The 9,875-nt window shown below is 45.0% G+C and overlaps 1 protein-coding gene across 1 annotated transcript; it reads left to right on the top strand.

Moving 5' to 3' along the window:
• Nucleotides 1-1,029: 1,029 nt before the first annotated feature.
• On the top strand, nucleotides 1,030-6,370 carry LOC147218362 (eosinophil peroxidase-like). The gene is made up of 13 exons (XM_086173754.1): nucleotides 1,030-1,123; nucleotides 1,285-1,372; nucleotides 1,609-1,784; nucleotides 2,020-2,152; nucleotides 2,262-2,391; nucleotides 2,533-2,739; nucleotides 2,827-3,184; nucleotides 3,261-3,421; nucleotides 3,508-3,766; nucleotides 3,845-4,015; nucleotides 4,127-4,364; nucleotides 4,457-4,656; nucleotides 4,961-6,370. Exons 1-13 carry the CDS (start codon nucleotides 1,045-1,047, stop codon nucleotides 5,440-5,442), a joined length of 2,682 nt encoding a protein of 893 aa, XP_086029880.1. The 5' UTR covers nucleotides 1,030-1,044; the 3' UTR covers nucleotides 5,443-6,370.
• Nucleotides 6,371-9,875: the final 3,505 nt, after the last annotated feature.

Raw genomic sequence — 9,875 nt, forward strand, 5'->3', positions numbered from 1 at the left:
AGTTAGTTGGTGTGAGAGAAGAGGATGCAGAGAATAAGGTTAGATGGAGAGGGTGGATTTGCTGTGGCCACCCCCGAAGGAAAAGCTGAAAGGACAAGAAGAGTATTATTATTAGTAGTAGCTTATAGTAGTAGTAGTAGTAGTAGTAGTAGTAGTAATATCATTACTTTTACTATTAGTTGCTGTTGTTACTTATTATTAATGTCTATGTTATTACTATCATTATTCCAAACATTATTATTATCCATCTTCTGTGAAAGCTGTGAAATCCAGTATTCCTAGAGGATGATTCCTATGATTATATCTTCTTTTCTGGATCTACCCGACCCACTGTTCCTTTTTTAACCTCCTTCATCCTTAATATTCACTTTGACAATATTATTGACATTAAAAAAACATTACAATGTTATTGCAAAACTTTGAAGACTCAAATTCCCATCATACCTTACTGACAACTGATGTAAATCACAAATCAATAAAGTGAGGATTGAAAAATTATTGATTTTTTTATTTCATTTTACTTAACATTTTACCACATTTTTATTTATTTATTTCCTTATTTTATTAGCTTTATTTTAGCTTTTCACTGTCTTGCAGCAGCTGCTGCTAAACAAGTTACCAGTCATGGTATCAATAAAGCACATCTCATTTAAATAAAGTCTACAGGTGTTGTTAAAATAACCAACATACTACTTCAAAATACTACATTATATTCGATATACTTTAAATTCAGGCAATATGGGTTGAATCACTGAAATAGCTGCAATGAGAATGAAGAACAACGAGTAAGTAATAAACAAGCAATGAAGTACTAATAAGCGAGAATAATGGTATGAATGTTTATGCCACTGACTTCTATCTGGAATTTTTCTGCTTTTTGTTCTGAGAAAAGTGTCGCCCTGGCTTTGTTTACCCGAATCCGTCCTGCCGAGCGGGAAGGAGGAACAAATTCCGGACGCCGACGCCTCAAGTGACGCGTCATTCCGCCGCAATAAAAGCCCGCAGGTGAGCCCGCAGTGCACCGCACACGAATCTCTTTCAGAGATGAAGCCCTACCTGTGCAGCCTCCTGGCCGCGGCCGTTTACCTGAGCCTCAGCCTCAAGGTCAACCGGGTGAACTCAGGTAAGCATCCCATCGCTCAAATACACCCTGCGTGCACCATCGGTGACGGTCAGGATTTCATCGGCATATACGAGAAACTGCTGATTTGATCAAGAAATCAGATTTTTAATTGTTCATCCCTTTTTTTATTCTCCTTTCTACCCATCTTTTTTTTTTGTCAGAACTTCTCCTGAGCCGCAGTGAGATCCAAAAGGCGGTGGCCGCGGCCAAGGCCACCGTTGACTCCGCGTATGAATACTCCCGCAGAGAGTGAGTGATGCGGCCCGCTTAAAACTATCATACAATTAAATTTTATCTGCAATAATAATAATAAAATAAAAAAAATAAATAAATAAATAAAAAATAAATAAATAATAATGATAATAATGATAATAATGATAATAATAATAACCACGTTATTTGTTTATTTTTAAGAATGTATTTTTAAGATGTATGTTCAAAACAAAACAAGAAATTGAAAATTTTGGGCTCACATTGTGGCGCAGGAGCGTGGACCGGGTGCGGAGGAACGCCGCGTCCCCCGCCGACGTGCTCAGGCTCATGAAGCAGCCCGTCGGCCAGACGCGCTCCGCCGTGCGCGCCGCTGACTACATGGACGCCGCGGTGCGGGTCATCCGGAGCTCCGCGGCCAGGCGAGGGAAGCGATCCCTCGAAGCCACAGGTGCCTATTCGAAAATCAATTAACCAATTAACAAACCAAACATCCATCTATCTATCTATCTATCTATCTATCTATCTATCTATCTATCTATCTATCTATCTATCTATCTATCTATCTATCTATCTATCTATCTATCTATCTATCCATCCATCCATCCATCCATCCATCCATCCATCCATCCATCCATCCTTAATCTGTATAATCTAATCTGTCTCCCCTCCGTCCCTTGGTTCAGATCTGCTCTCTGCTGAGGACCTGGCACTCATCGCCAACCTGACAGGCTGCTCCCCCCAGCATCGCATCCCCTCCTGCAAGACGACGCCCAACCTGGACAGGTTCCGCACGGCGAGCGGTGTCTGCAACAACGAGTGAGGCTGCCGGCACGGAATGTTGGATGACGGTAGATCAAAATATATGTTTAAATCGCCGAACCCCGAAACCAACGCAGGCTTGGGTTTGTCCTTCTATTGTTTCCAGAGAAAACACTCGCTGGGGTTCATCCAACACTCCGTTTGTCCGCTGGCTCCCGGCTGATTACCAGGATGGCATGTCTTTGCCCAAAGGCTGGGACTCGGACTATGAATACAACGGACACCTTCTTCCTCTGGTAAACACCCGCCGATAAACCCCCTCAGGCTTGAGGCCACTTCACTTAGCAGCCTGACTTGAATGCAAAAAAAAAACAAAACAAAGACACGGATTGAGAAATGATTTTCTATAATAATCTCGATTCTTTGGTTCTCACCAGGTAAGAGAGGTGTCCAACCGTATTTTGAACACCCCAAACTCAGAGGTGGTGAGCGACCCCCTCTACACCCACTTGGTGACCATCTTCGGCCAGTGGACGGACCACGACCTGACCTTCACGCCTCACTCCCCGGTCATCTTCTCCTTTAACGAAGGGATAGACTGCGACCACAGCTGCGAGCGGACAGAGCCCTGCTTCCCCATTGAGGTCAGCATCGCCACCGCGCGGGGGGGAAGAAAGTCGCTGCGGCTCGTCTGCACGAACGCAAGTAACCGTTTCTCGCCCTTTGAACAGATTCCCAGTAACGATACCCGCTTTTCGTCGCATTCGGAGGAGTGCATCCCCTTCTTTCGTTCATCCGCCGGCTGCGGCACCGGTAACACGGGCCACAACTTCGGCGCCGGCACCGTTCGGCAGCAGATGAACGCCCTGACGGCTTACATCGACGTGGGTCAGGTGTACGGCGCGGATGGAGTCAAAGCTCGCTTCCTCCGAAACCTGACCAACGACGCTGGTCTGATGAGGGTCAACGAAGAGTTCACCGACAACGGTCGCGAGCTTCTGCCCTTCGCCACGGGACCCAACCTCTGCGCCACCCGGGGTCGCATCACCAACAACAGCAATGCGGAGGAGGTGCAGTGCTTCCTTGCTGGTGAGTGGCAGCAAATAAAATGACACATTTATTCATATACATACAGTATATAAAATACCGTCGTTATGTGTTGTAGGTGATGAACGAGCCAATGAGAACATAGGTTTGACATCGCTGCACACCCTGCTGCTGCGCGAGCACAACCGCCTGGCTCGAGCCCTGGCTGACCTCAATCCGGATTGGAACGGGGAGAGGCTCTATCAAGAGGCACGGAAGATCATGGGAGGATATTTCCAGGTTAGAAACCGGTTTGGTGGCATAATTGGACGGAGAGGCTTCTGGAGGACGGTTTGGCTCACTTGGCATACGTTCTTGGCCCGCAGGTTATTACCTTCAGGGACTACTTGCTCCACATTGTCGGGCCGGACTTCATCGCCTCGAGGTTGTCCACCTACCCCGGCTACAATCAATTCGTCGACCCCGGCATCTCCAACGTGTTCGCCACGGCAGCCTATCGTTTCGCCCACTTGATGGTTCAGCCGTTCATGTTCAGACTCAACGAGCAGTACGAGGACAATCCCGATTTCCCCAGTCCGTTGTTGCACAGGGCCATGAACGCACCGTGGAGAGTCGTCTTTGAAGGTACGACACGGTTTGGCTGATTATCCCGTTATTCCGTCAATCGCGCACACATGAGAAAAAACAAATTGTGTTTCTCAGGTGGTTTGGACCCGATCTTGCGGGGACTCGTGGGTCGCCAGGCTAAACTCAACACCCAAGACAGTATGATGACGAACGAGCTCAGGGAAAGGCTGTTTAAGTTCTCTGCGGAGTTGGCGCTGGACCTGGCCTCTCTGAACATGCAGCGAGGCAGAGACCACGGCCTCCCCGGTACTCATTTTGCCTCACGTGCTCATTCACGCCGGTTTTAGCAGTATATCTAAGTCTTGACACGCGCGGTTATCGTATTGTAAACCATGCAATACTTTGAACGTATTTCAGGCTACAACCAGTGGCGCGGGTTCTGCGGGCTGTCGCAGCCGCGAAACCTGAACGAGCTGGCGATCGTGATGCAGAACGAGAACTTGGCCAGACATCTGCTGGAGCTCTACGGCACCCCTGACAATATCGACGTGTGGCTGGGAGGAGTGGCTGAGCCTTTTGTCAACGGAGGCAGAGTGGGTCCCCTGTTTGCCTGCCTGATCTCCACTCAGTTCCAGAAGATTCGACAGGGCGACAGGTAATCGGTCAAATCGCGTCCTGCCGAGCGTCTCGTTCGCTTTTCGCTAAGCCTCGGTGTCACGTGACGACGCTTTTACCTGTCCCTGGCAGGCTTTGGTGGGAAAGGGATGGAGTCTTCACAGAGGCTCAGAGAGCATCTCTCAGGGAAACATCGCTCGCCCGGATCATCTGCGACAACACGGGTATCACCGAAGTGCCGGAGCGACCCTTCCAGTACCGGCCTCGATTGAGCGGTTACACCCGGTGCACGGACATCCCCGCCTTTGACCTCAGTCCCTGGCAAGAGAGTGGTGAGTCGATGTTGTGGATATTTGGATGAGTTCCGTTTCAAAGATCCTCATCAAATTTTGCACTTTGAAAAGGACAAGCGAGTGGATACAGCTCTCCAAGCTGTGACTAATCATGGGCAGATGGGTGGTCAGTGAGGGCATTGCGAGCGGTCCCTGGCCTTGTAACCAGCGCTAGCATGGATGGGTTAGAAGCTCTAGCGATCCCCGGGTTGCTTCTTTGTCAGAATGGTGTCCCTGGATTTAAATCGGTCGAGAACCCCCGGACCAGGTCTGACTTCTGTTCGCATTCTGTTTTTTTTCACAGGATCATCCGGTGGCTCGGGCGGGAGTTCCCAAGGACCCCCCGGACCGCCAGGACCCCCCGGACCTCCCGGACCCCCCGGACCCCCCGGATCCCATGGAACTGAGGAGCATGTGGCATTCTCTGTGCGACTCGGTAACAACTTCCCCAAACCAGGTGTTCCGATAGCCTTCCGGGAAGTCATCTACAATGGGCAAAACAGCTACGACATCAAAACCGGGCTTTTCACATGCGAGCATCCAGGGGTTTATGAGTTTCAGTTCCACTGCATGATCTACGAGCACCCTGCCAGTGTGGATCTTTTGCATAACGGGAGGCTGGTTCTTCATTCGTTTACAACCAGACAGAGCGGTTATGTAACAGCCAGTGGTAACACGTTCATACGGCTCGCCAGGGGAGACAAGGTCTGGCTGATTGTCAATCACGGGGCCAATGGTGTTACTAGAGACAGCTTCTTCTCAGGTCACCTGCTGTTCACCGAATAGGCCCTCATTTTAGCTGCTGCTATGTGATCACGCACACCAGGATCAGATTTTTATCTTTTTTTACTTTTTTATTGGCATATATCATGTGTGAAAAAAAAGTGAAATACTGTCGAAGTTGACTGTGTGTGCAGGGAATACAGTTTTCTACATGGTACTGGAAGAAGTAAAAATACAATTACAGGACTGTCTCAGAAAATTAGAATATTGTGATAAAGTTTTTTTTATCTTCTGTAATGCCATTAAAAAAACAAGTTTACTTTTTCATGATATTCTAATATTTTGAGATAGGATTTTTGAGTTTTCTTAAGATGTAAGCCATAATCAGCAATATTAAAATGATAAAAGGCTTGCAATATTTCAGTTGATTTATAATGAATCCAGAATGCATGACAGAAGATAAAGAATTTCACAATCACAATATTCTTATTTTCTGAGACAGTCCTGTATTCTTGCTGAAGTAACTTTCCGAATAAATACCTCCGCCAAGTATTAATATATAGCAATGAAAACATGGCTGCATTTAAGCACCAGATGATAAGATATCACTATATGTAACATCAATGCAATTTTACCATCATTGTTCTATGTCTATACAGTTATATTAATTTTAAGATTTTAATCTAGATTTCCCACAAGTATAATTGCAAATGCAATTTGAAACAATGCAATGCATGGAATTTGAACACTTAGTAAAGAAAGATTCAGTTCCCATGTTTTCATTGTGATGCACTAGAATTTAAAAATGAAGTATATGTACATTTTATGACTTTTACCTCTTTTCTTGAAGGAAACATGATATGATGTGATGAATGAAGTAAAGAAACAGTTTTATTTTCATATGTTAAACCTGCATTTTGAAAGAGAATGATGTGAAACGCACACCCCGAGTTTGAGACTCGAGAAAATATCAATAAATCACTGTTGTACAGAACAGGCCTGTGCCTCATTGGGTGCTAGTTATGAAGACTATGCATTTTGTACCTTGCTATAATTGAACTGCAATGACCTTATATTGACGATAAAGTTATTTTCAGGGAACCACTGCTGTTCCCAAATATAACCAGTAGATGGCGCTATCACACAGTGGTTCAAGGGAAGTATTAGCAGGAAAACTAACCTGTTGATCTTGACAGGCCTCAGTCAGATATTAGAGATCATGTAACTAACACCAGTACAAGTACAAGTATTATCTCTTCTATTTACGTATTGCTGCCTTTAACACAATACTTATGCTCTTCAAATGAAGGCCACTTGTACTTGTTAGTTTGCCCCCACTTTTGCCTGAAATTCTTTTAGTTTAACGGCTGCAGAGTAAAGGCCTTATAGTTTCGAAACGTGGGCTATGAGGATTTTTTTTTTTTTTTAAGGGACAACAATCGATTCGTTTCAGTGTTCATCCCGATTTTTCGGACTCCGGGACTATTCGAACAAAGGATAAACGTCATTATCCAAAGTGAGGGTGCATTTCATTGTCAACTCCCATACAGAGCGAGCGCTTCCTCCAGACTCATTTCTGTGTCACGTGCAAATAAATGCATATTCAAATGCAGTTATAATTTATGTCTAGCATATCTTTAGAGGTAAACTGACAGGTTAGCATCTTAGTAGGTGTATTTATTGTGTTTCATTTCCAGATGCACAAGTCCGGTCATCCACAGACACGTTTATTGTTATAAGTTGTCTTCCTCGTCACGGTAGAGTTGCTGAAGACGCCCTCTTGTCTGCGACGGGTATCAATCAAAGCTTCATCCACTTTTCCGATGCAAACCGCATTAAAAGCCGAACCCACTTCCCACTTCCTGTGAAACATGGTGGCGGGCCGCTCTCACTGTGGAGACTTTGGCATTTTTCCTAACATCACACACGCATATGCGCTTGTTGACTGGCTCGGATTTTACTGGGACAACCGTGGGTTCTCGTATATGAACTTCACGCGGGTCTCCAGAAAAGCTGCAGCGCTGGTGAAAGGTTTATTGTTGAAAGTATTTCGACACTGAATTTTACAGTGATTCGCCAAACAGATGTTAAAGGGCAATTTGCCAGTATGTGTGTTTTATTATAATGATACCAACATAATAACGAGGGGTTAATAGACTGCTGCTAAGAATATAGTTTGCGTTTAACTCCATTGATATATCCGCCACCAAAAAAAAAATATACCCATTATTATCAGGACATGGATGTTATTCATGTGTAATAAGACAGTTGTTACATTAGGGACTAAAACAAATCACTGCAACTCTTTCTCATCCTATCTGATAAAGGTTTGGCTGATTGTTACGCCTGATAGAGGGGGCGGATGTCAGGGTTAGCATCCTTGTCTGAATTCGTAAACAAAAAAACAAAACAACCCTGTGAAAAAAAAAAAAAAAGCAATAAATGTTGATCGATGGAAGGATGGAAGAGGTGGTGGGGTTGCATTAGCTTTGTTGGTGGAGGAGGAACGGGAACCAGCTGCTGCGTCACACACACACACACACACACACACACACACACACACACACACACACACACACACCCCTGACCTCAGTGGACATAGTGCCATCCACACTGAGTGGCTCAGCGTGTCCCGGGGGAGTAGGGGAATGCTGAAGAGGACGAGCGGCACACGATACCCCATTGTTTGGTTTTCGCAGTCACTGCCCACACCCCACACACCCCACACACCCCACACACACCCCCCCACCACCCACCAACCCTCCCCTTCAGCACACGGGCTGATCGTCTCAGTGGGTTAAATTGATTAGATAACGTTTGTGTGTGTGTGTGTGTGTTTTGGCCTAATCTTCCATTTTCGCCGCGGCTCTGCGCTTCCACAAATTACACAGAGAGACACAAATCCAGGCGGCGGGCCGTCTCGCACCTGTGGGGCCGCGGGGTTGGGGTAGGGGTTGGGGTCGGGGTGCCCCCCGGGCAGCCCCCCTTCTATCCCCCTCCTCATTTTCCGGCTGGTGATTTGCTTGCTGTTCGGTTTTTCATGGAGTCTGAGCAAACTTTGGCGAGCGTTTTTGTCCAGAAAAATAAGAAAAAAAAGACAATAGAATACACGATGCAGCCCGATATCATCTGACCTTTTTTTTGCACTTTTTTCGGAAAACTAATGAACATTATCCAACTGGTCGCTGAGGTGAAATAACTCCAATATTTGACCGTGAAAGAGCATAACTTAAAGCATAAATGTGTTAAATTAGGTTATCACATGTTTAAGCAGTTTAATGAATTATCTTTTTTTCTACTTTTAACACAAGATGCATCCCCTGACACCTGAAAAGGTTTAGCTCACGTTTTTGCAGGACATTACAAACCAGAAAAGTCTCATGAAAACCCAATGCGGTCCAAGCAAGCAGGCAGGCACTTCAACCCCTCTGAGGGATTTCAAACTGCTTTGCTGTTCCTCTTCAACAGGAAGTCTGCATGGAGTCCAGACGCTCAGGATCCGTCCGAACCCCAACAATCCGAAGGGAAGGGGAGACGGGGGAGCAGCAGCTGCAACGGGAAGTCAAACTGAAAAGGTTTTTAAAACACGGTCCCTTCATCTGCTGGCAGAGCAAAGTTTGCAGATTTCCTAAGTTTCAAAGCAGTTTCCTAACCATTCTATCACCATTTTATTTCTATTGTATTGTATTATTATTATGGTATTATTGTCATCAGTATTATTTTATTGTTATTACCATCAGTATTAATCTCAATTTGATTATGATCATTTCACTACCATCGTATAACCATTTTAACATCATCTTCTTCATCGTCATCATTATTATTATTGTATTGTATTAGTAGTAGTAGTAGTATTGTCATTATTATTATCATAGTAGTATCATTATTATTCTCATTACAATTTTGCTACTGTTTTGTCTCTAAAATATCGTTTTATTTTATTTTATTGCATTATCATTATTTTTATCTTATCACTATCATGAGCATCATTATTTAATTACCAATCATAACTATTTTACCATTCTTCTTCTTATTATTATTGCTGTTATCTTTGCGCTGTTTCGCAGGTTTTCGGTGGTTTAGGATTAAGTGGACCTGTCAATCATCCGGGAGCAGGATTCCCCGGGACCGCTCTCATTATTGGTTGGGTGGGTGTGTGGTTGGGGCGTGGGTGAGTGGGTGGGTGGGTGTGTGTGGAGGGGGGTATCTGACTTTGTCCCGCGCTGGCAGATGGTGGGTTGAGGGAGCAGCCGAGGGGGGAGATTTACATTCATTGTCCGGGGCGCACAAACTCCAGCCAGAGACAATAGTCTCGATAAGGGGGAAGGAACCAGAGATGAAAAAAAAAAAAAAAAACTTTTTCTTTTCAGCGCCTGAAGAAAAGGATCTGATTTAAATCTTTAAATTCGCACGGATGAGACCAGAAAATTCTGTTTTTATTTTATCTTATTTGGAAGGCTGTTTAGTGGCTGCGTTTAAAAACAAAAAAAAAACAA

The sequence above is a fragment of the Fistularia commersonii genome, chromosome 26, assembly GCF_037954325.1.
Source record: "Fistularia commersonii isolate RoL2024-O1a breed Wild chromosome 26, RoL_Fcom_v1.0, whole genome shotgun sequence".
In the NCBI taxonomy this organism is placed as follows: domain Eukaryota; kingdom Metazoa; phylum Chordata; class Actinopteri; order Syngnathiformes; family Fistulariidae; genus Fistularia; species Fistularia commersonii.